At 43.9% G+C, this 26,814-nt stretch overlaps 1 protein-coding gene across 1 annotated transcript in view; it reads left to right on the forward strand.

The window, feature by feature from the left end:
• Nucleotides 1–26,814, forward strand: part of CIMAP1C (ciliary microtubule associated protein 1C) — a 249,980-nt gene that overhangs the window by 27,668 nt on the left and 195,498 nt on the right. The window contains exon 2 of the mRNA XM_069625278.1: nucleotides 9,424–9,534. Coding sequence (XP_069481379.1) covers nucleotides 9,424–9,534 — 111 coding nt within the window. The remainder of the gene's footprint in view (nucleotides 1–9,423; nucleotides 9,535–26,814) is intronic.

The following is a 26,814-nucleotide window of genomic DNA, read 5'->3' on the forward strand; positions in this document are numbered from 1 at the left end:
GCTGCTCCAGTGCTAATTTTAACAGGGCTATAGGCATCACCGGTTTACCAGTGCTGTCTTGTCGCCACAAACTGTCAGAGGGGTTTAAAGTACACCCTCGCCGTTTCCATAGATTTTTCTCTTCCTGTGGTGCCTCCCCTCAGATTTCCATCAACTGTGTTTGCCCTGGACTGTTATAGCTTTCAGGTGTAGTTTGTGCAACCATCATTCTCTCATTGGTATGGGTGACTTCCACTTCCATGATCGTCTCATTCTTGGATGTCATATGTTTGGCTTCCGTGTCTGCTGCTTGGTTTCCACATGAGATAAAATCTGTGCCCTTTGTGTGGGGGGCACATTTCAGGACCACTATGCCCACTGGGAGCTGTAGTGCCTTGATCAGCCTTTCCAGTTCCGTCTGCTCGGAGGTAGCCCCTCTTTTTCCAGCGCACTAAACCTGCGTGCACTGTTGACGTCACATAGGCGGAGTCACTGTACACCGTTACTTCCTGGTCTGCGTGATTCTCAGTGGTGAGTATCAACACCAATATTTCTGCAGCCTGTGCTGAATAGTGAGATGGTATTTCGTGCACTAAGGAGTACTCAACATTCTCCATTTGCAGTGTGTTTCCTTACTGCGACGCATGCATATCTTTGCCCATCATTTTGATCGATTCTTGAAGAACTGTCAATAAAGACACTTTCTCCTTCTGCCAAAGTATTTTCTTTCACCCTGGGAATTTCATCATAGAATTCTTCATAGTTCGCACAGTCATGTATAGGCTCTCCTTCAGTGACTGGCTCTGCTATAAACATAGCTGGGTTCACTATCTTATATCGGACTACTTTAATCGATGGATTTGATATGATCACCTCATAGGCAGAAGCTCTCTGGGATGTCAAAGTGCCCTTTGGTTTCTCTAGAATAGCAAATAGTGAGTGCTCGACCTACAACGTCATTGAGCAACCCATCACAATGGTTGTAGCCTTCTCTATGGTGAACGCTGCAGCAGCTAAACTTTGTTTGCACGGAAAATGGCCTCTCATTACTGGGTCCAAATTTGCACTATAGTATGCCAGGGGCTTGTACATCAATGTGGTTCTCTGTGCGAGCACTGCCGTCATAACGCTGCCATTCATGTGTGAAAACAGGTAAAATTCCTCTGCATAATTGGAAATCCCTAGAACTGGTGCTGTGCAAATAGCTTTATTGAGTTCAGCAAATCCCTCCTACATGGTCTCAGACCATTACATTTTTTCTTTCATCACTTGGGCCTTCTTTAGGGCCTGAAGTAAAGGCTTAGTATAAGAGCTATAGTTGAAGACCCATGCCCTGACATAGTTGCACAGGCCTAAAAAACTCTGCATCTGTTTTATCGTGTGTGGCTTAGCCGTGTTCAGTATGGCTTCAGCCCTTTTTGGGGTCACTCTTTTTCCCTCATGTGAGATCAGCAGGCCTATGTACAGCACTTCCTCTTGACAATGTTGTAGCTTTTCCTTGTCAACCTTATATCCTTTCTCTGCCAGTATAGTCAATAGCTGAACAGAATCGTGCCTGCATTGCTCCTCTGTCATGCTGCAGATTAAGATGTCATCCACATATTGCAGGACAACGCTTTCAAATGCAATATTGCTTAGGTCCATCTGCAGGACTCTGTTAAAAATGGAAGGAGGCTCACAGTACCCCTGGGGTAGCCTTGTGCTTTTCAGACGCAGTTGTCTGAATATGAATGACATCAGATCTTGTGAGTCACGGTGCAACGGGATTGAGAAAAATGCATTTTACAAGTCAATCACTGTGAAATATTTAGCTTCAACAGGTATATTACATAGGATTGTAGCCAGATTAGGGACTAAAGGGAACTCAGCTTCAACAATATCATTTATTGGGTGTAAATCCTGGATTAGCCTCCACAACCCTCCCTTTGATTTCTTGATCCGATAAACCGCAGTATTGCATGACGACTCTGATGTCACCAAGATGCCTTGCTCCATCATAGCCGAAATTGTCTTAAAAATCCCTTCATCTGCCTCTCTGGACATGGGATATTGTCGGCTCTTGGTAGAATTGCTCCTGATTTCAGTTTGATTTTCACTTCACCAACCCCTTTCAGTAGGCCTACGTCATAGGTTCCTTAGTGCCCACACTAAGACAGGCAACTGGGCCATGTCGTCATCAAAATATTCAGGACGGTTTCGTGCCGACATCATTCTCTGAGGCACTTCTCTTTTGATCATTCTCACCCAAAAGGTGAGACTCACTTCCACCATTGTCTCTCCCATATCTGCTTGCTCTTCAAACAGTTTGTCATCAGTGATGTCAGTCAATCGGTATCCTTCTTCAATGGCGATTACTGCGCACCATTGTTGGCCTTCATCGTCATTACCATCTATCAAGCCCATTTTCCCTCGTACTGCAGTTATGCGTATCATCAAGGGAAATACTTGTCCCTTCTTCTCGTGCATAGGTATTCTTGGTCTAAATAGAAACTCATCTGGGGTTCTCATGATTCTATCTGCAAGTCCTGGCAGCCTTGCCATTAGCACACGTATTCCATACACGAATATTTCGTCTCTAATGGTATAGCCCTCATGGCTGTGTGTCCTGCATATGCTCTAATCATTTCGCATACGTTTGAATAGTACATTCCTGGAGTTGAACATACTATGCCCTCCTCCGTGAACGAGATTGTCATATTTAACTTTGTCATTAGATCTTGACCCAAAATGTTTACTGGGGTCTGTCGTGAATATAATAGAGGCACGTTCATTTCACATTCTCCTATAGAGAGTGGAAGTGTGTTTGTGAAGGGAACACAACTTGTAGCTCCTGTGAAACTCTGAGTATTTATGGCCTTGCCGGACAAGGCAAACTTGCCTTCACGTATACACGAGCGTGTTGCACCCGTGTCCACTAAGAAGGAATATTCTTTATCCCCTATAACGACATCCACCCTAAGTTCGCGGTGAGCTGTCCTAATCCATACATAGCTTGGGCCCTCCTTGTGCTGATGGATTTCCCCCATTGGCAGTGTTATTTCCCATTCCAGGGTTCATGGTATGCCCTGAGCTCATCGTTTGTGACAATTGCAGCAGTGACTGTTGGAACTGTCCTTGTGGAAAACTCACTATATTCGGAGGTTGCAAACCTTGTTGCGCTCCTGGCGCTTGTTGTTGCACCGTGTAGTTCTGTGCAACTCCCTGTTGTGTGAAGGCGGGTGGATTTGCCATGCCTGCTCCTATTCCTTGACAGTTTTACATCATGCCTTAATTTCTGCAGATGCGCGCTAAATGCCCTGTCATCCCACACAACCAACATGCTGGCAGTGGTCGATCATTTGCCCATTTGACATGCTCGATTCAGCTGTGCTAGTTATCATGGCTCCCTCAAGAGCATATTTTGACAATTTTATCTGCACCAATTTTGCTTCCTCACCCTTTCGTGAAGCTTCCTTTTTGCGATTCTTTTCTTGCAGTAGCCTGCAATAGTGTACAATGGTCAGCTGTATTTCTGACCATGGCTTAGCTGCAATTCCTACCAATTTCTTGAGCTGTTTCTGTACCGGCTCTGGCAGCCCTTGGCACAATATATGGTAAAACAAGGTATAGATTTCCCCCAAGATTCTTGAGTCTCGAGTACCCAGGCGTCTTGAAAATTCTGTATGTAAATTAATGGATCCTCAGACTCCTTCATTTTACATGTCATTAAGGCTCCAATATCAGAAGTGTCTGGGTAAAGCACTCGTAGTGCCTTCCATACTGCAGCTATGCATTTGTTAAATGTAGCTCAGTCATGTGCTGTCTTAATTGTGGTCACACCGGGGTAACCTGCCCTTGTCCTCACATCGTCTGCTCTCTCACCAAGTAAGGCGATTAGGAGACCCTTGATATCCCCTATAGCTAACATGTTCCCTCCTGTCATTTTTTCTAACTCGTGTATCCACTTTCCAGATCCCGATGTCAGCAATGGAAGCTTGTTTTTCAAATTTTCTCGATCCATGTGGGGCCATGGAATATATTGTGGTATCACCCCCCTTTCTCGAGTAACAGAAATTGGGATGAATAGCTCCCTCTCTCTTCTCTCATTGTTTTCCTGTGTATTGCAGGGGTAATATTCCTGCATCACTGCCTGCCTGGCAATGACCTAAGCCTGTTCACATAGGGTGGTGGTGACACCCCCCCTCTGACCATGAGATACTTCTTCGTGTCGGTCTGACTGTGTGGCTGACTCTGATGCCCTTGGTGCAGACTCACTAGTGTCTGACCACCTTATCCCTTTCTCCCTTGGGAGTCCTCTTTCTCTCCTTCTCTTATCCTCCTTTTCCTCACGCTCCTCCCTTTCTGAGTCAGACATTGTCTTTACCAAACTCGTGCCATTTCTTGTGTCTTCTTTGTTCCTACTTATTTCTAGTCTATCCAGGGATAGTTCTCTATTCCCACTATTTTGGGAGACATCCTCGGTGTCGTAACAGGTTTCCAGGTGCTCGTCTTCTCCCTCCCCTTGGGGTATTTGTTCTAACCCCATTTCATCATATATTCTATCGATCGTTTCTCCGATGCTTCTGGTGTCCAAGTCTGGTGTCCAAGTTATCCTCGATATTCGCCCTAGACGTGCCTGGTATTGAATCGTGCGCAGGGAAGAATTCTTCTATATCTTCCCAATCTACTACTGGCTCAGGTTTTTTAACCTCTCTCTCCAGATATTCAAGATCGCGTGCTCTCTGTCTTCGCTTACGTTCTACATCATCATCGAATTCTCTGTGCTTCCTCGCCTCTTCTCTGACCCTATCTTCTTCCTTTTTCTTTTCATTTCTACGTTCATCTGCCCTTTGCATTTCCTCATCCCTTCATCTCTTTATTATCTTCTCTCGTATTCTTTGCTCTTACTCTGACCTTTGCTGCTTTCTTCTGTCTTGATCATTGGCTGCTCTTTCTTGCTCTTCATGATATAGCTGTTTCTCTCCTTTGTCTATCTTTCTTTCTTATTCTTTCGTCTCTTACTTCTTTCCCTCTCTCTTTTCTCTGTACATTATCTAGCCTCTCTCTTTGCTTTGGATCATCAATGCCTTTGCCATCAGGTTTCAATCGAATTTGCCCGACCACCTATTTTTTTTGTGAATGCTATCTCATCAGTTCTATCTTCATTTCAGGAGGTGATATCCTTATTCTTTTCTTTCCCTTGATTTTCGTCACTACTTTGCGTAGGTGACTCATATGCCGGGATGCTATACCCTGTAGCTGCTTTAAGTTCTCTCAGCGGGTATAAGATGGGTTGTACTGGTTTTGTTCATAAAGATTGACTAGTTTGTTTGTTTGTTTGTTTATTTATTGTGCGCACCAGACCCTAGGGTAACAGGGCGCAAGAGAACAAGGAGGTTTACAGCTTAGTTAACGTTTACAGGTTACAGATTAGTTAACGTTACAGGTTACAGGCATAGTGGACATTTCGAGTCTACAGGGTAGGGCAAGTGCAAGTGCAGATAAGGCGTAGCTAAACAGTAAAGTGAATGGAGACTTTACATGCCCTGGGAGATGGTAGTCAGTCCCAGGGTATGGTGTCTGTTTGGGGGTCGCTATGACACCCCTGTGTCACTGCACGGAGGGTTCTGTGTAACACATGTGGATAAAGATGGTTCCTATGGAGGTGAGATAAACCCATAGACATTAAACACAAAAAAAAGCCCAGAACACACATAGCAAATATGCCTAGGAGTGGGAAAAAGAGTCACACTCTTACCAGGAGAAAAAACAAACCCTCCAAATCCAGCAAAGCTGCTGGGGGACTCTATAGGTAAGGGAAATTAGCCATGGAATGAGAATTCTCCCTAACATTCTTCATCCGGAAACAGGGTGGGACGCGCTCTCCGGCACTCGAGGTCCAGGATCTGTTTCACTGGGCCATTTGTCAGGACATGTTGCTCGTCCCTTTTCAGCCGGTGTGCACCAAGAATTCCATCTTTGCATACTTTTCCACTTTGCTTAACAACATGCAGAATGGTTGGCCAGGTGCGGGGTGCCCCTTAGTTACCCGGCCTTCCTCCAATTATGGTTACAATCAATCATTACTTTAGTAGCCATGTGTCAATTATTTCACTGTGGAAAAGTTCTGATATCTCTGCCTGGTCAGGTGCCAAACGTAGGTGTGAACCCTCGCTTCTCCTTGCTCGGCTGGTCACGTGATTCCTACACCGTAAATTTGTCTCTTTTCTCTCTGTTTGTGTATTTGATTCTCATTTAGCCAGCCAACTGCCTACGTCTTCTTATCTCGACCTTTCAGAGGCAAGATATTCTGTTCTCAGTTTCAATTAGATGTAGCTACTGTTCGCCTCTTTTATTAGTATGACCTTGGCTTTCCTGGCACGAGTTGCCTCTGCTGAGTTTCGTTTCAGCCGTCTCTTCTCGTTTTGCTAGAATATTAATCTTTTCTCATTTGGCCTTTAGAAACCTGGATTGATTCTGCTTCTTGTGCAAAGTATAAATATACTTATAATACTGTGCTTCTTTTGAGATAGATTATGTATAATGGCGCTTGCCACACTATTCTTCTACTAAGCATAGCAAGCCGCACTGTTTTCTTAGCTTTCTTGTGGTTCCAAGCATATTTACAGGTGTAAACTGGTCGACTATCTTCATCTTGCTTACAGCTTTAAAATTCTTTGCATTTCGACATCGTCCTTTCACTTTAGGGTCACAATATCCTCATTCATGGCATTTCGTGTCATTCTCTGCTTGTCATTTCTTCTATCTGCAAGTCAGTCCAGTTCCTTGTGATGTCACCATTCGTCTTCCATTAAGACCTTTTTGGTTTCTTCTGGGACTGTACTTAGGCAATCTTCCTTTCGTTTGTTCATTTTGGTAAGGTTTTCTTAATGGATACCTTACTATCCATGGTTTTCTTTGTATTGGTACTTCAATAGGTGCTGTTCTTCTGATAGGCACTGGGCACAGCCCTACTGTGGCTCTCTGCTGGTTTATTTGCTCATCATATGTCACATATCTCGGTGTGAACATTCCTGGAACTTCAAAATGAGTGCACATTGAAGATTCTTAGCAGTTCCATGGTGCACAGCACACAATTCCAGAAATGGGGTAGAAGCCCCGGGAGATCCCGTACCGCCTCCAGGACAAGCACCACAGTGCAGTCAGTAGTCTTTGGTCCCAGTGTCTCGAAGTACCCATCCTCAGACACCCAACCCTTATCCTATCCAAAGTGACATTGTCATAGACTATCCCTTGATTCCTCTTGGGGAGCTGAAGGAGTATCTTAGAAAATGGATATTCTCCTGCAAATGTCCCTGTCAAGGCTGTATGGTAAATGTGTATGGTTGTAATGCCAAACACAACCCACCTCATAATGCGATGATTGGTCTCTTTATTACTAGACAACCCGCTCAAAAGTGCTTGGTCGGAGATCAAATGGAAGTGTCAGACCCTGAGGTAGTATTTTAAGGCTTCCATTGCCCATTTGATAGCCATGCATTCTAGCTCAATTTTGGCACAGTTGCTTTCTCCAGATAATAGTTTTCTCCTAACATAAAAAAGGCTTGTTCACTAGCCCCTCACTCTTTTGGGAGTACTGTGCCCAGCCGCACTCATGATGTGCCCCTCTGGAACATAAAAGTTTGAGAAAAGTCAGTCGCAATGAGAAGCCGTGGATTGCATAGAGACTGATTCAACTCCTCAACGACTCCCTGGCCCTTGGCTGTCCACTGAAGTTTGTTGGGAGGACATTGTCCCAATTGGGCCATCAGGGGTTCTGCAATTGTCGAGACCATGGGTATGGAACAGAGATAATACCTGACAAAACCCAAAATGGTTTGTAGCTCCTTCTTGGTGGTAGGCTGAGGGATCTTTTGCACTGTTTTGATGTTCCCTTCCTGGGGCTGCAAAGGGTCTTTCCCCTCCTGAAGACCCAGATATTTGATGGTTATTTAGGTTACAGGGGTTTCCACTAGAAACCCCCCTCCCCCCCGGTTGACAAAGGTGATAACTCCAGATTCCGGCGCAAGGGGTTGGGGTGCGTTCCTGGGGACAATGACTATGCAACGAAGGTGGAAGCCTGGAGAGGCCGTGCACCCCCCAACTGGAGGGAACTGGAGTCAATCAGGCGGGAGTTACTGGGATTCTCCAGCAGGATTGTGAAGTGCCCTGTGAAAGATCTGTCAGAAAACACAACGGCCGTCGCTTACGTCAACTGTCAAGGAGGATGGCCTCTTCCTGTCTGGAGGAGAGTGTTTGCGGGATGAGTTCCGGGGCATAGGTCCACTTGTTGTCTTTGGAAGCAGCACATGTCAGTGGAGTGCACAACACTCTGGTGGATGCTCTCATCAGACACTTCTCATTCCAGGAGTGGTCTCTCAGCAGGGGTGTTGCTAGGTCTGGAAAAGATCTGGGGCTATGCTAATAATGGAACTGTAGGGACTCTGGGCTAGCTAACCTTTTGGTTGTAGCCCCTGAGTTTCTCTCCGGGGCTACAACAAACAAGGTGGCCAGATGTTGCTCCAGGAGTGAGGAGGATCTTGTTTTATCTCACCATCCTACTTGCTAACTTTTAGTGCCCACTTGCTCCTCTTCCGCTTTGGAGATGGGGAAAGTGCTCATTGCATATTTCCAGGTCATTTAATTTACTAACTTTCTGTGAATGATGTTTTTCATGAAATATTGTGTGCCTTCCGTTTCCACTCCCCACTTGCATGCATGATTTGGGTGATTTACATGATTTCTGCCCACTTTGCACATCTTTTACCCAGGTTTTACACGATTTCTGTTTGTGCAAATATGTGTTGCACTCTCTATCTTTTGGCACATCTTCCATTTGCTCAAGAAAATGCTTTGAGAATGAGGCCCATTGTGCAAATATGTAAATATAGAACTTCATTAGAAAAGATGTTCACACCTTATGAAGACCATGTCCAAAAATGTCCCAGTACAAAGTTAAATAACATTCAAATGCTAAAATGGTGAAGCTTGTGATCATGTGTTTGATCAACTAGAGATCCAGAAATGTCAACACGTTCGGACCAATGGCATTCATAAGTGATCTTCAAGGGAAAGCATTGTAACACCTTTACAAATAGTGCTGCAGTCTGAACTTTATCAGGCCGTTGACATGTTTACATTTTTTTAAAAACTGCCTGTTTCATGCCATGGGATAGTAGGGAAAGGAGTCGATTTTAGATTTTGAAAACAATTTAACATATCCATCCATATTTTTGAGCATGTTGGTAAAGGACTTCAGGAAACACCTGCTTCCTTTTCTGTTAGACTTTGAGCAAAAATAAGTTTATTTTAAAAAAGCAAATTATGGGCATGAGGGGTTGTTCAAAAGATAGCATGTATAGCACTATCAAACCTGCAGCTGACATGTTCAATTGGCTGAACAGTTCTAATCCCATTCTTTAGTCGGTAAACCTCACTGATTTTCTTATCCTACCTATGTTGCAGGTCCAGGACCAGCCAGATATATGCTTCACCCCTGTATTGGGTATGAAAATCATGACTTCAGCATGTACAGAGAACCAGCCTACACCTTGCGGCCAAAGCTTCTGAGTTCATGTGAGTCTTGCCAAGAAACAGGGTCAGAAAATAACCCTTTTCTTCAATTATTCCCTAAAGTGTAAAACATTTTATTTATTTGAAACACAATGATCAGACATAACACCTGTCCTGGCAGGAATACCACAGAACAAACATAACACGAGATCTAGTTCACCAGTTCCATTTTTCTTATGGGGTGGAGCAGAATAAGGCCTGTAGAGTAAAGACCTGAGATAAAACTCAATAGGCAAACGTCCCTATATTAGCAATTTCGGGATGAAGGAATAAATTATATAGATGCATGGGTCCTTATCTGAAGCATAACCTAATGTCTGTAGTCCAATGTACCAAGTCCATACTCTTAAGATGCCTGACCGTCAAAAGGTACTTCCCAGACAGTTTTAGAGCACCAGAACATTTCTTTTGCAGTCCTTGCACTTGGCTCCCTGAAGACTGCAGTTATAGGTCCAGTGCTGTCCCACTTTGAAAAAGACCTTGGCGGTAATTTGGTGGCAAATCCACTGAATTACCACCAAAATAGTTTACTGTTACCACCATTCGGTCCCTTGGGGTTACAATGGGATTAGGGGTTGTGGTTAGCTAGTGTCATTCCCCATTTCTGGAGTCCATAGGACTACATGGGAATTTTGGCAGATTTACAGCAAGCAATAATTCCACTGCAGTAAATAGGATAATTTTTTGAGGAAAAGTGGAGAATTTACCTCCAGATTTTTGCTAGAGGTAAATCGTCCATGTTTCCTGGGGCAACGGTAGTAATGCTGTTACTGCCCAAAAAAGTGCCATAACAGAATTACCGCCACTTTTTTACAGCACAGCAGAAGTTGTAATAAGGCCCAACTTGTCCTTCTACTCCATTGCACTTGGGTCACTTGGGACCCACTTTCATTACCGGCAGAAGGCTTTGCGCTTTCATGCCTCTGCACTGGGGATACCTTTCACGGACCTGGGCAGGATTTTCTTTCCATCTTCCTGGGTGTTTTTCAGGCTGCAATAATTACCACCCCTAGCCAACAGTCACTCCATGTCCTGGAGCCCGCTACGGGCTCTTCTCCATCTTTCAAGAATCTTTGTCTCCTGCAAAGCTCAGTCCTCAACAGGCTATCAAATGATTTACGTTGCTTTTGGTTCTACAGAAATTTAGCAAAGATGGACTTGTTGAATCCAGAAGAGAACTGCAAGTCATCCTGCTGCTGACATCAACACCGCTCACCCCTGCAAGGTTCTCTCCTGGGATTTGAAGATTGCAAGTCCTGAACTGGACTACCTCCATGAGTTCTACAATCCATCTGGGGGTCGTTTTTGGGTTAAAACTGCTCCCAGGGCCCTGTGTGGAGACTCCTTACATACCTCTATAAGATAACAATGGTACACTGTTTCCCATAGGCCCATACAGGTAATACTTAGATTTAGGGTTAATGTAGGTTGCTGAGGCCGGTGTGCCTCCCAAAATACTCTGTTGGACCTCTGTATTACATGTCTGCAATTAATGGCCCTCTCAGACCACTTTTTGTGTTTTTTATCTATATTTTGAAAAGTTATTTTAAATGTGTACTTACCTGAATATATTGCAGTTGTTGGACCACTTTTGTTGCACCTCAAAAAAGAACATTAATAAACTCCAAATAATCCAAAACAATGCCCTTCGAGCGGCCCTAAACATCCCAAGCAGAGACCACATATCAACCGCCAGAAGAACAGTGCATTGGCTCCCCATTAAAGAAAGGATCATTTTCAAAACACTATTGATGGCCCACAAATGTTTGAGCAATTCATCACTGCAATACCTAGCCCATAAATTTGAGAGATACAAATCCAATAGACCGGTAAGGTCCACCTATGCCCACCACCTCACCCTACCTATGACCAAAAGATAGCAGTCAACCACTGGTACTCTCTCCTCGCTGAACTAAGAGATGAGAGCTCCTACTGGACATTCCGCAAAGCTCTAAAAACACAGTGTTGGCTGTCCCTATGCTGTTCTGTTCTTGAATGTGAAATTTACCATTTAGTTTGCTAAGATTGTATCATGTAACTGGTCTCGCAACAGCGCCCTGGTGCCTCAGGGTTTGGGCACTTTATAAATGTAAAAAATAAATAAATAACATAAATAAATAATGCATATCTACAGATATATTGTATGGATATTCCATTACCTGTTGATATTGAAGCATATTTACTATACCATTAAATCAGCTTACTCCTTTTGCAGGGTTGGATTGACTCATCTAGTCATTTGACGACTTGTATAGCCAGATACTAAAAAAAAAACACCCTGTAAGCCCAGTCGAGTCATATATATGTGACCTAGAAATAGAGCATAAGAAAAATCTAACAGTGTACAAGACACATAAGTGTACCTACCTTACCCCTTGTGGCAGATTCATGTGAATTATCCAGCCGACAAAGAAGCAGAAACCTTGTGCTCCCTCCAGCCCCAACCTTCCTCCCTCATGTGGAGCAGCATTGCAGGAAGGTAAGCCCAATGGGGCTTTGAAAATCAATGGGGATGTTCTTTTTCATCTTCTATCAATGCGATCTTCATTTATAACATTATCGAAAATCGCTGGGGACATTCTTTTTCATCTTCTATCAATGCGATCTTCATTTATAACATTATCGAAAATCGCTGGGGACATTCTTTTTCACCTTTATCAATGCAATCTTCATTTATAACATTATCGAAAATCATTGGGGATGTTCTTATTCATGTTTATCAATGCGATCTTCATTTATAAAATTATTGAAAATCAGGGGGACGTTCTTTTTTATCTTTATCTATGCAATCTTCAATTGTAACATTATCAAAAATCACCAGGGACATTCTTTTTAATCTTTATCAATGCGATCTTCATTTATAACATTATTTACCTCCAAGTGCGCAGAATGCTCCAAATTAGAGCAAGTGTTGCTCATTTGAAAGTTCAGCAAAATCTTTTATTTTTCTGAGACATCCTTTTGTTTTAAGATCATCTAAGGGACACATTACATTTTTATTGCATTTACTTGGCTTGCTCTGTGCACTTTCCAAGATGGCCATCTCTGCCTGGGGCAGAGAGCCCATCCATTGTCTGAAGCCTGCGCCCTCTGCAATTGGCTGCCTCACTCCTACATCAACCAATGAGGAGCACCAGCAAGCGGAAGCCGGTTCTACACCAAAGGCCCACAGGATAGCTCAGCGGCAGCGTGCGCGTCTTGGAAGCAAGACGACACGAAGCAGCAACAGGTTCGATCCCCGGGTCCGCGCTTAGAAACCTCCGGGTGTTTAAGCGTGTTATAAATACGTAACTAAGACAAAAAAAACACAATTACGCAACTAAGAAAAACAAACAATTCCTGTAACAGCGCCTCGATGCCTGCGGGCTGTGTGAGCGCTTTATAAATGTAAATAAATAAATAAAATAAATAAATCTAAGACCCTGTCTGTGCCTGTCCAGGTCGAGAAGGGCCTGGAAGGCCTTCTCCATACTTGGCCCCCTCTCAGAACATGAATGTACCTCCAGACTTAATGACTACCTTGCCATGACCTTGGTCCTATGGATTAACACACTCCCTGCAGTCTTACTGGTGAGTGATGGATGATCTATCCCTCTGCCTCCTCCACTAACTGAACTTGTTATGTGACTATGTTCTCTACCTTCCTTCCTCTCTTCCAATACCTAATCCTACTTCTTCTCTCACTAAATTTGCATTAAGCCCTATTTTTGAAAATCAAATTTAACTGCACCATTTCAACTGTGCACCTCTTTGCTTCGCATTAAGCCCTAATTTTGAAAATTGAATTTAGCTGTGATCTTTCAACTGTGCCCTCTTTGCTTTGCATTAAGCACTAATTTTGAAAATCAAATTTAGCTTTGCCCTTTTCCCTGTGCACCTCTTTGCTGTGCATTAAGCAATCCTTTCGAAAATCAAATTTAGCTTTGCCCTCTTATCTGTGCACCTCTTTGCTTTGCATTAAGCCCTACTTTTGAAAAGTTTAATTTATCTGTGCCTATCAACTGTGCACCTCTTTGCTTTGCATTGAGTCCTAATTTTGAAAATCGAATTTAGCTGTACCCTATCAACTGTGCACCTCTTTGCTTAGCATTAAGCCCTCATTTTGAAAATCAAATCTAGCTGTGCCCTTTCCACTGTGCACCTCTTTGCTTTGCATTAAGCCCTCATTTTTGAAAATCAAATCTAGGTGTGCCCTTTCCACTGTGCAGCTCTTTGCTTTGCATTAAGCCCTCATTTTTGAAAATTGAATTTAGCTGTGCCCTTTCATCTGTGCATCTCTTTGCTTTGCATTAAGCCCTAATTTTGAAATATTTTGCACTGCCTTTTGCCTTTTATGCCTACTAGGCCACCTGTTAAGTTTAGCTAGAACTGTGCAGTGCAGCCATTCTTCCTCATTCCTTTACTATTCCTTTGTACCCCTATGTCTCACCACCTCACCCATCTTCTCTAACTGTTACACTATCAGCTATCCTCCCTCTCACGAAGTCCGGAAGGAAAAGCACAAAAAAGACATCTTGAGTGCAAATCCTGGCCTTTCCATCGCAGACACATTTTCAGGGCTTCTTCCAGAGAGGCCTTTACTGATATCCTCTTCTCTGTCCCCTCTCCAGATCTCTGAACCCCTCATCTCATCTCTACTCTCTCTCCTTCCTCATTCGCTCCCATTAACAGGGGTTCTGAGTGGGAAGTCCTCTTGGCTGGCTTCTCATCTTCACGTTGCTTCGTTAATGTCTACCACACAGGGACTATCTTGGTCCTCAACCCAACCTCCTTCTCTTTGACCGGATCCTGATGTCTCTCATTCACTTCCTACTTTCGCCTGCCTCTCCTCCCACCACTCACTCTACCCCTCCCCTTCCTACTAGTGTACCACACCCTTTTACCCCTCCTCAGAAAATGTTCAAAGGCAGAGACCTCATTCACCTGGTGACTCTTAACACCCGCTCAGCCAACAAACAATCCGCTGACATGTGCCCCCTCCTTGAAGACATTGACCTCAACATTCTTGCTCTTACCGAGACTTGGTTCAATACCAGCTCAGTCACTGCTTTTGATTCCCTGATAGCTACAAGATACTTTCCAAGCCTCAACCTCTCCGTACTGGCGGTGGGGTTGCCTTAATCTCCCCTGAGTGGGTTTCTTCCTCCATCTTACGAAACCCAGCTCTACTCTTCCTTTGAGTGCCTGGTGTGCAAGTCGGTCATCTCACCATCCTCCGCTCTGATCATTGCCACCATGTTCCGGCCTCCAGGCTCTGATACCCTGTTCCTCTCTGAATGGGCTGATTTCTGTTCTCCCTTACTTTCATCCGCCACCAATGTCCTCATCTTGGGGGATTTCAAACTCCAGTTTGACACACTGGTCACAGCATCTACTCTTTTCATTGACCTCTGCACCTCTCTGCTCTATCCCTCTCCATTCTCCCTTCTGGTCCAACCCACTCGGCTGGACACACTCTTGAAGCCTTCATTCACACTGACCTCTATTCTCTCCTCCCCACTTGTCACCCCTCTCTCCTGGTCAGACCATTCTCACCTCTCCTCCTAGCTGGGTCCCTTTGGCCCACTGACTGCACCCCTGACTGCCCTGCTAACTTCATTTACTAACATCCGCCCGATGAAGCATGTATCTCCTGCTGCCTTTGCCTTCCTTCATCCCACCTTGCCCCCCACCTCTGACTCTTCCACTGACTCTGCTCTCAGCAACCTCCACTTGTCCATTACCAAACTCTTGACATTCTTGCCCCAGTCATGAGGATCCGCCTGAAACCTGCCTCAAAGCTAACACCTGGTACCACTCTGAACTTGCGGTCCTGAAATGAAAGTGCAGAGCGGCCAAACGGAAGTGGCAAATCACAGGCACACCCTCTGACAAACTGGCCTGCTGCCTGCTCCAAAGGCAAATCAGACTCTCCATCTGTGCTAATAAAAGAGACAACATGCAGGCACGGATTTCTAGTGAATCCAACAACACGGCTGAAATGTTCCAAATCTCCAGGGAACTAGCCAACCCTTCTGCACTCTCCTCCTCTCCTTCCCAGGCTCTCTGCAATGCACTGGCCATTCACTTCTCCACAAAAACCAGGACATCCTGAACACCCTTGATACTCACCCTCATAAACCTTCCAATACCCCTTGCCTCCCTTGGCCCCTCACCCTCCTCCTTCCCCACTCTCCTCCTTCTCCCTTGTCACACCTGAAGAAGTTACCAGAGTTGTCTGCTTCATGAAGGTCTCCTCTAAACATGTTTCCCCTTGCTCATCCAGAACCATCAAGGGCAACATTGGCCCTCTTGCTCCCGCACTTGTTGATTTCTGTAGTCATCCTTTTGCCACTGTATCTTTCCCTTCCTCCCTCAAGCACTCCCTTGTGCGCCCCCTCCTGAAAAAACCTTCAGCAGACCCTACCTGTCCAGCTAACTACCACCCTTATTCCATCTCCCCCTTCCTGGCAAAAATGCTGGAGAAGCTGGCCTTGCCCCAACTCAACTCGCACACCAAACATGTTGGTAGTCTCTGCAGCCATCAATCTGGATTCAGAGCACCCAGAGGCATGAAAACTGCTCCTCTGAACACCCGTGAAGTACTGCTCGCATCTCTTGACTCCATCTCCCCAGCTGTACGCATTCTACTCGATCTCTCCTCTGCCTTTGACACGGTCAACCATTCCATCCTCATACAAAGGCTCCATGATAACCTGGGTATCTCAGATCGGGCAATGGAATGGCTGATATTCCTAACTGACTGCTCGTCCCAAGTCATCCTGTGCTCCTTCTCCTCTCCTACTTCCTTTTCCACCTGTGGTGTCCCCCAGGGCTCTCTCCTCTCTCCTTGGCTCTTTAACATCTACCTTGCTCTGCTTGCAAGCCTCATCTCTTTACCCCCCAACTACCAGTCTTATTCTGACACACAACACTTTTTCAAACGTCCTCTTGCACCTTCCATCATCCCTGGCTGCCTTTCTGCAATCCAGTCCTGGTGCACCGCTAATGATCTCTGCCTCAACGCCTGTAAAACTGAGATCATTCCCCTCCTTCTTCCCCTCCCTCTTGCCTTCCTCAATGGGCTTTCCCCCTGCTCCTTCCTCTGAAGCCAGAAACCTTGCATTCATTTTCAACTTCTCTCTTTCCTTCCTCCCTCACACTCAGGACATTGCCAAAGAAGTCACACTTTCAGCTCTTCCTTCTCAAAGGAATTCTCCCTTTTCTCACTTTCCCCCAGAGGCTCAAAGTTACCCGAGCCCTGGTTCTCTCTAGGTTTGACTATTGCAATAGCCTCCTCCTGAATCTAACTTCTTCTACTCTGGGACCCCTCCAGCTAATCCAAAATAGGGTAGCTAGACCTATCCTTGGCCTTAAGACCAGGGAAGGCATCTCTCCTGCCCTAAAAGTTCTTCACTGGCTCCCAGTTGCTGCACAGATTACATTCAAATCCCTCTGCATCATCCACAAGTCTCTCTGTGCCCGGGGACCACACAGTCTTCAACTTTATCTAAAAAAATACTCTCCCTCTAGACCTCTGCATTTCTCTGGCACTAACTGTTTGTGTGTAAACCGTTTCACTAAACTGAGGGTAGGTGGTTGATCGCTTTCCTCTGCTGGATCCCTCATATGGGACAGCCTCCCCCTTCCTCTGTACCTTGAGAAGGACTTTCTTAAATTCCTTAAGCTCCTCAAGACATTCCTCTTTAGCTCCCCCTTCCCTTCTTCTCTCCTCTGCTAATTTGCATAGTTAACGCGATTGGTGTCCTGAGCCCTCATGCATCCTTGGAGCCCCTGACTTCCCACCTGCAGCACTTGCTCGGGCACTGCCTCCGCCTTGGAGGCTCACACTTATTCGCATTGTGTCCCCAGGCCGTGTAGCACTCTCCTCACCATGCACTTCCACCATGCACTTATTTCTGGCTCACCCACGAGCACGGACACTCCAGCACTTCCCCCTTTCGCTCTTCCTTGCTGCACTTGCACTTTCTGAATACTCACAAGGCATAGAAGGTTTGTCCTTTTCCCCCTACTGTTCTTAATATTTTGTGTTCTTTTTGTGTTAATGTGTTTCACTCCCGGTTGCCCTCCCTTTGCCCTGTGGTTGAACAGTATTTGCTTGCTGTATAGGCGCCTAACAAGTGAACAATAATTAAATAAATTAAATAAACTTGACACAAACTAGGTGTGAAGAGATGATCCATGCGGTTTATTCTAAGCAAGTGATCAGTGTGTCCATCCGTACTTGTTCATTTAGCTAGTTTAAGCCTAGTTTGCCGCTCTGCTAACTTTATTGTAGGCGGTGCCAGAGCTATCGTATCAGTTTTATGAATGATCCCATTCATTAAAAAAATGAACCAATGCCATATCCTTGCAGACTCGAAATATCTAGCCCAACTCTTGCAACACTACATAGTAACTGGACGCATGACATAACCAGAGGATGGCGAATTGTTGTATGGTTCTAGGCAGTTGGAGACAAATCGATTGGGGGTCATGGGTGGAGCTATTCAGTACTCCAAGACTTAGGCGAGAGGAATGAGTGTAGAGCGAACATGGCAGTTCATTGTGTTGGTTATTTGGAGTTTCTGGGTAGCATGCAACTTCTGTCACAGGGTGTAATTAAAGCTGAAAGATACATAGGTGATGTCAACTGAAAACCCTTTTAAAATGTGTGGACGCAGAGCCATCGCCTCACTTTTCCTGGCTCTCCCACAGAGTTGAGCCGTCCCCATATGGGTCCCAGCTCCTCCACACAGCGGGCCCTCTTCCACAATTTCCCATCCCTCCCACACTGTAGAGCATTGGCCTCAACCATTGCGGCTCTCCTGCAGAATGCCACCACCCACAATTCTTCAGGCTCTTGTTCAGAGCAGAGCCACTTACACAATTTGTCTACGTCTCAGAAAGTGGATTGTCTTGCACTTTTTCTGCGACTGCCACAGAGTGTAGTAACTGCTCAGACTTTACAGGCCTTGACACAAAACCTCCCCAACATTTGCCACCTTTGCAGAAATTATGCGAGCTAGCAGTTCGGGCTGGACTGTACCTTTTGTGGTTGGACTAAGACTGATTAGCATATGGTCTTTCTCCTTGTTTAATCGCATGGCGGGCTGAAAATGCAGAGTTGCTCAGAGCAATGCCGGACGTTATAATTAATTCAAAACCTTCCAGCCACCACCATTTAGTTGTGCTACCCCACAAAGCATATCTCGTCCAGAATGTTACCCATTCTCCCACATAGCAGGCACTCACCCACATTTGTTCTGGGTTTCTCACTGAGTAGATCTTCTCCTACACTTGTGCCGTTTCTCCAACAGAGTGCGCAACTGCCTCACTTTCCAGCTCTCCGCAGCGTAGAGACACTCCCAGAATATTTCTGGCTCTCCCATGGTGTGGAGCAACTGGCCCAATTTGCCTAGCTCTCCCACAGAGCGTATCCTCTCCTACTATTGTACAGACTCTCCCAGAATGTGTTGGTTTTACCTCTTTCTCAGAGGACAGCAGCTCCCCATTGACAGCCCTTTTCCTTGCCTCTTCCTTGCCTTGCATCTCTACAAGAGATCATGATGGTGTCGGACCTTGTGCCTCTCTCTTCAGTGGCATGTCCAGACCGGGGTGTCCCAAGTGGGGCACTGACATATGCAGGGGTGGCATAAAGTACGAGCGCACAAATATACACACACGTCTGACTAGCATTAATTCACTACCCGTATCTATTTTAATTACTAACATTAGTGTCTTACACTGCTGTGTTTAACGTTGTATTACTAACATTTCAGTGTCTTACAGTGCAGTGTTTAAAATTTTTATTTAAAATATAAATAGTCCTACCAATCACAACAGAGTGGACCATAAAAATGTAATATAAATCTTCCATACTTTATTTAAATAAATTATACTTTCAATAGTAGGATACATACAAGAGAAAACAATGCATATTAAAACATACAGTAACAGTATGAAGTGCCGACAAAAAAATGAAATAAATGAGCCTGCGTGGACAAAATATGTACTCGACAAAATTGTGCAAAGCTTCAAATGTGCCACAGTTTCGTTGTTTAGAAGATCAGCCACTGTATTAATCCTCCCAACAGAGAGACTGAAACACACACTAGCTTTCCAATAAAAGACTCACACCTTTCCTAACAAACCAGCAAATCTTATTTCAACACTGTAACGTGCCTTGTTAAATAACTAATCTGCTAAGAAATACATAAGAATAACGCTACAGGCAGTTTAGTCATTTAAAACCTAACATTCAGGTTTGAAGCCAGTGATGTCAACAACTACAGTTCTGAGGAAAAGACGATTTCACCAGCTTATATATTATAAATCATTAGATAGGTCACATTGTGTGGTTCTAATACCATAACCCAGGGGTCCCCAACCTTTTGTGCGCAATGAGCAAAATTGGCATATCAAATTAGATGTTGAGCAACATCAATTTTTCGACAGAACATATCGGTGCACAGTTGGCGGACAAATTGTTTGCAACACAAATTAGAATTGTAACAAAGTTAAAACTGCGTATAGAACATTTAATTTGCAGTACTTAGTAGTTATCGACAACATGTGTTATTCTAGTCAAGGAAATGTGCAAGGCCTTTAACTTCATTTGACGTTAAGTGGTTGTTTACAAGAACTATGAGGAAATTAAGTGGTCAGTAGTACATTTTTAGACATATAGGACCAGTCCAGCTGTTCAAAAATAGAGTAGGAGTAAATAAACATTACCAGGGGTTTCAGGGTCCCGAGCAAAATATTAGTGCAAATGTATGGACAGTAAAAATGACCACAAACGAAGCACTGATTTTTCAGGTCTACTGAGATTCTGCCTAGGATTTCATGGGATCTTTAATGCAAATGGTGCATTCCTATGCATGCAAGATCAGTAATACTATTCCACAGTCATTGATGACTGTATTGTGGATGGTTTTTTTCTTCAGGAATGTTATGAAATGTTACATTTCTTATTGATCAAAGAGTAAACACAATCCTCTTGAGTTCATTTTCCAATGGCCAGGGTAGGCACCACAAAGACGATATCTGACAGCCAGAGAGGCTGGTTGGCGATGCCTACGCTCGAAAAGGATGCATTGGAAAGAATGACTAATTCACAAGAAATTAAGATATTCTCTTGAAACTGTTGAACAGTTCAGAGGCCACAAAGGAAAGGGTCCGTTTGTTTGAGTCTATAGGAGAAACTATCCAGGACAGAGCTATTGGCAAACCGTGCCTCCAAGTTCAGGAATTCCAGGTTCTAGAAAGGGATGCACCATGGTTCGATGCAGAATGTAGAATCTCGAAAAGAAAACTGAACCATGATTTAATGAGGGGTGTGTACACTGCTGGTAAGATTTATAGTTTCAAAATGTCATAAAAAATGACCTTAAGACAAAAAAAGAATTTGAGAAACAATGGGAGCTTTTTTGAAGGACACCAAATCGTTTTATGTTTATTGCTGTTGTCAAGACAGGCATTATACCATCTCCTTAGACAAGTATTTCTTGGGCCACCAGCCCATCACGGTTATAGGCCAATTCCCTTACTGGACATTGGGGCTCATTACGAGTTTGGTGGCATCTCAACGGTACAGTTACTGCCACTTGGTCCAGCGTGGGACTCCAGGGTGGATTTTGTCGGTATTTGATTGATAGAAACATAATGTGGCATAATTTACATTTTATTGGCATCTGTGAAAAATCTTTGGATGCTGTCCCTTCTCCCCTATGGGGGAGACCATTCCCATGGGGCCAGGGTGGTACGTCCTTGGTACAATAGTTCCCCTGAGGGTGGTGCACAGGGAGAGGGGCACATGGAAGAGGTAACCCCTCATGGGACTAGGAACAACCCTACCCTGAGAGTGCAATATCCTTACCAATCACCAGACCCTAGACCCCCCTACCTATAACTCAAAGAACAACCCCTTCCCTAATAGGCTCAGGAGCTATAGTCGCCCTGCCATTTCCCTAGATCAGTATTAGGACTATGAAAAGCACAACCGACCCAAGGGAGATCAAGTCTAGAAATACTTAGACGAGGAAGTATGGGGAAGAGTTGAAAGATATGCTATTGACAACCACTGAGACAAAGAAGATGCATGGAAAAATGTAGCGTGTTCTGCATAACCAACATGAACATTCTGGACAACTTGGAATATGTACTGGGATGAAGAGGAGGAGTGGAGGCATCAAGAGTTCTCCTAAGAACCACAATGAGCAGTCTAGTTGTTGAGGGCTGCTCATTGGCCAGTGCAGAGTAGAAAAAGAAGAGGGACTCAGGAAGAAGTTGTCTAGTCTTCCATGAAGGAGCTGCAGGAGCAATCACGTAGCAGGAAAGTGCAAGGAAGCACACCAGGATGTCAAGAGGGGAGCTGTAAGGACAAGGGTCACTCCACAGTGGAAGGACCAAAAGGCTAGCTGGCAGAGAGAAGCTCCCGGTGTTCCTGCAGACAGGGAAGCGAGTGAAAGGAAGACCATGCTGCCCTGGGAAAGATTTACACTGCATTGTTCCTGGGCAGACCAGAGCCCACTACAAAGGGGTAGCTCTTAGGATAGCTGGTGGGAATTTAAGACGGGGCAGTCAGCATCTTAATAGTCATAATACCTGGCAGGCATGTGACCCATGTCTGTCCCCCAACAAGAGAAACCTGAGGGTCTGGGACCCACCAAATGAAAGCAACATGAGTCATCTTCCTTGTGGCGGTACTTGGGAGGAAAGGGCTCCAAATACCCACACACAATGAAGAGGTGTCTGGAACCCACTACATGAGCACCACACAAGTTATCTTCCTCGTGGTGGTACATTGGAGAATAGAGCTCCAAGTACCCTCTTGCAAAGAAGGGGGGTTTGGGACCCACTGCACGAGAAACACACAAGCCCTCTTCCTCGTGGCGGTACTTGGGAGAAGAGGGCTCCCAGTTCCCAGAACATAAAGAGGGGTCTGGGGCACAATGTTTCTATAACATTTCTATTATCCCCTTCTTCCAGATGTTGGAAGAGGAGGGGATCGTGTTCGCCAATTATGCAGACGACGCGCAATGCATTCTACCTATCTCAGGATCACACCAAAAAGATGAAGCATTCATCAATGAAATCTACTCGAAAATCCAAAATTGGATGGTCTCTAACGGCCTGGCTTTGAACATTGCCAAAACCGAGTGTAGGCTCTCCAAGTAAATTGGATAAACTGGGAGCCGATTATAAGAACTACAATTTGGATAACTGTGTTATCGAAATCCTGAATAAGGTTAAGACTCTGGGAGTGTACCTGGATAAACATCTGAACATGAAGGCTCAGGTAAATAGTCTTATCTCCTCAGCCTCTTATTTTCTTAAACTCTTCCATCATCTCCGTCCGCTCATCTCTGAAAAAAATGCAGAAACTCTGGCAAGAGCCATCGTTGGCTCTAAACTAGATAATGGGTGCAGCCTATTGGTGGGAATCCCTCAGACAGAGATCCATCGCCTTCAGGTGATTCAGAATGGGGCAGTGAGAGAAGTGAAGGGCCTGAGCAAAAGATATCATGTATCCTAAGCCAGAAGGAGCCTCCATTGGCTACCGATTGGAGAAAGAATTCAGTTTAGGCTTCTTCTCATTACCCATAAATGTATTATGGGCCAAATGCCTTCTTATCTGAAAGAAGCCATCGTCCTGAAAGACAAAGTAAGGACACTCAGATCGGATAACTCCAATCGACTCAAAGTCCCCCGGAGTAAGACCAACAAAACAAGACAGGGGTCATTTGAAGTAGCATCTCCAACCGCTTGGAATGCCCTCCCAACCTTACTAAGAATGCTGGCCTCAACAGAGCTCTTCAAGAAGAAGCTGAAGACCCTGCTCTTCGCCTAGAGATCTGTTTGTAGACACCCCTGCTATGTAACATTCTGCGCTGTGTTGTGTTGTAGTTTTACGTTTTCGTGTCTGTTATTATGCGCCCATCAGCCTTCGGGTACCAGGTGCGCATTACAAATTTCTTAACATAACATAACAATCCCATGAGAAGAAGGGAAACCACAGAGTAATTTACTAAGGACCATATTTGGCAGGGAAGTGAACCAAGTTGGCCCAAGCAGAAAGAGAGAGAAGCAGAGATCTGGGGCCTAAAAGAGAAGGAACAAGGGCAAAGAAGTCATTGCCCCTGGTTGTGGTCCAATAAATAGAGAGTTGCCAAGAGAAGGACCAGGACAAGGGAGTCGTTGCCCCTGGTTGTTGTGAAGTTTGTGCAACAGAGAAATTTCTAAGAACTTTATGAAACTTTGTTTTGGATTTAAGAACTTTGGGTTTGGAACCTTTGTTACTTGGAACTCTTTGATTGGATCTGCAACATATTCTTCTGAATTAAGAAGACCTTTTTGTTTTTTATAGGTTAGATGGAAATAGGCTTTGGACGTGTGACAGTGGACTATTTACTTTAGACAAGACATCCTGACAGTTTCCTTAGTTTTGGTTGAGGAAGGAGAAACCCTCTTAGCTTTAGGGAAAGGCAGGAGTTTCCCCAGCCCCCCACCCTTATACTTTCAATATAAGTATATGTCAATCAACATGAGCCCACTGTGTCCGAGTCCTACTTCTACATTCTTACAGGTCACTAATGGTTTTTTAAGTCTTATCCAACGAGATACGCAGACATCTCCGCATGTGTCCAATATACAACATTGCAGAATTATACATAGTTTTCCTACACTAATAAAGGTGACAAGCAGGGATGTCAGTTGGTCCCAATGTATTCCTTTTGGATGTTGATTCTAGTACTTCTCTTAGGAAAGTGAATCCACCCTTCACCTGATGGGTTCATTTTATAGCATGCTTCGTTATGCAGAAGACACAGCTATTTTTGACTTGCCCCCAGCAGGTCTCCAACAGGGCCTGCTAAACACTAGTTACTATTTTGGGAATTACAGTTTGAAATTAAATATAATAAAAACAAAAATGATGGTGTTCAGGCAAAGGGTGAAACCTTGCAGCTAGTTTTTAAATGAATGTAGAGATGAGGGGGCAGTCTCCTTTTTATTTGAGCCTACTCTTCTGAAAGAGCAGTGCTTGTGTCAGTCATTTTAAGAAGATAGCTGAAAAGGCATCATTAATTATTAAGTGGCTTTTTACGTTGTTATTTCAAGCTTGCAGCATTCTGATTGGAGAAGTGTCTAAGGCTGCAAAATCTAGGGTGGTTAGAATTGTCATTTCCTGGAGCGGTTGCAAAATAAACTCCTGTGCCAAATAGCAGGTCTCCCTGTAGATACACCTGCTAGCCCCTTGTGAGCTGAATTGGGGGTTTTCAATTTGAAAGTGTCAGGCAAGTTAAGAATGTTCCTTATTTTTTAAAAGCACATCTAGGATTTTCTGCTAATCATAAAGTGAATTTCAGTGCAAGTGGATTGTAGCCTCCCCTGGTGAAGAAAAATAATTGTGGTTATGGGCGGTTGTAAGGTACTGTCCATTTGGATAGGGATGGATATGACTGAATTTGGTGCATTTAGTCACCTCAAAATAGCTCCAAAAGCAAGAGCTTGTGCTATGGAAAAGGTCAGATGTCCAAAATATACATAGGCTGCCCACTTTAGCCTTATATACAGACTTAACTATACATATACAATGGCAAGGAGAAATCTGTGAAATAAGATCCCCAGAATGCAAGAGGCTGGTGGTAATGGTATGTTTAAATGTACCCACTCCTCAATAAATTAAGAAAGTGTGCAGGAGGAAGCACAAAGTGCGCTTGCAGCATAGGAGTCAAAGATTTGGTTCATTTTCTGTTAATTTGCCGTTGTTTCTCCGTTTTGCATACGCTTGGAATGCATGGGAGCTATGTTATGTATAATTAATTGTAATGATCAGACTTTTATATATAGCAAGTTTGAAAATGTTAAAGTTGCTTTTTTATTTTGGGCTTGTTCTGTGTGAATTGTATGAAAATATGAAACATGTTTTTAAATGTTGCTGACTTAATGGAGAAATACGATTAAATATTCATTAGTACTTCAGGTCATTACATGGTAGGCTTTAAAGATCACTTCATTGGGCCTTTGGAGGTTACCTCCTGAGAATTATTTGGGAATGTTATGGCAAATGTTGTGTTTTAAAGCTCCAGGAGGCTGTTGCATTGGTGAAAAAGCGGTTAGGAATTAAAATAATACCTTTCTCAATTATTTGGTGCCTATTTTCTCTGTCCAAAAGGGATTTTACACAAGACTTCATGGCAAACATTGGTCAAACCTTTGAGCATTTGATGACCACTTCATAGAGGGGTGTGGTAGTGTTAACTAAGTTTTTGAATCAATTAATTGGCTTGTTAGTTTAAACCTATTAACAATAACTTAATTTGATTGGAATACAGGGCAAATTAATTATTACAAATGTGGTATGCATTTACCATATCTGCCCATTAACAATTTGTGCCAGATCAAACGATGACCATTTTTCCGCTAGGACACTACGTAATAATAAATACAGGTGACACCAAAATGAATATTGTCGATAAATATGCATGGTGGCATCAAACACAAACCTCACTTGTACAGAAAGTGTTCATACACATTATTTAATAAAGGAAAGTTGGGTATGCATACCACCTCCTTGTCCATTATGCTCATACAAGCTGTACCAAGGAACAGAATATGCCAATTTTCTCCATGACACAAACATGGTTCAAATATTGTAATCATTAATACATTTGTCAGCTGGGCAAAGTAAATGGAGATGAAAGGGTTTTAGCAATGACACTACCATAACAAGTAAGGACATTTACTGAAAAAATATGTGCATGGTGGCACCAAACACAAATCTTGCATGTATAAAAATAAGCCAGCTAGAAACACAGTGGCTAATTGGCCAACATTCTTGCACAGCCCAGGACTCTGTCCTGAATACAGTGCTACTGAGGTCTCATCCATTCAGCACCTGCTTCTAGGCCTCCACACCCAGGCCCAGAGTACTGACGAGCAACAATTTAGGGTGCCGCGAGCAACATGTTGCTCCCGAGCAACACGTTGGGGATCCCTGGTTTAAACCTATTAACAATAACTTAATTTGATTGGAATACAGGGCAAATTAATTATTAAAAATGTGGTATGCATTTACCATATCTGCCCATTAACAATTTGTGCCAGATCAAACAATGACCATTTTTCCGCTAGGACACTACGTAATAATAAATACAGGTGACACCAAAATGAATATTGTCGATAAATATGCATGGTGGCATCAAACACAAACCCCACTTGTACAGAAAGTGTTCATACACATTATTTAATAAAGGAAAGTTGGGTATGCATACCACCTCCTTGTCCATTATGCTCATA

Source organism: Ambystoma mexicanum, chromosome 11, assembly GCF_040938575.1.
Source record: "Ambystoma mexicanum isolate Mex_15411 chromosome 11, UKY_AmexF1_1, whole genome shotgun sequence".
NCBI lineage: Eukaryota > Metazoa > Chordata > Amphibia > Caudata > Ambystomatidae > Ambystoma > Ambystoma mexicanum.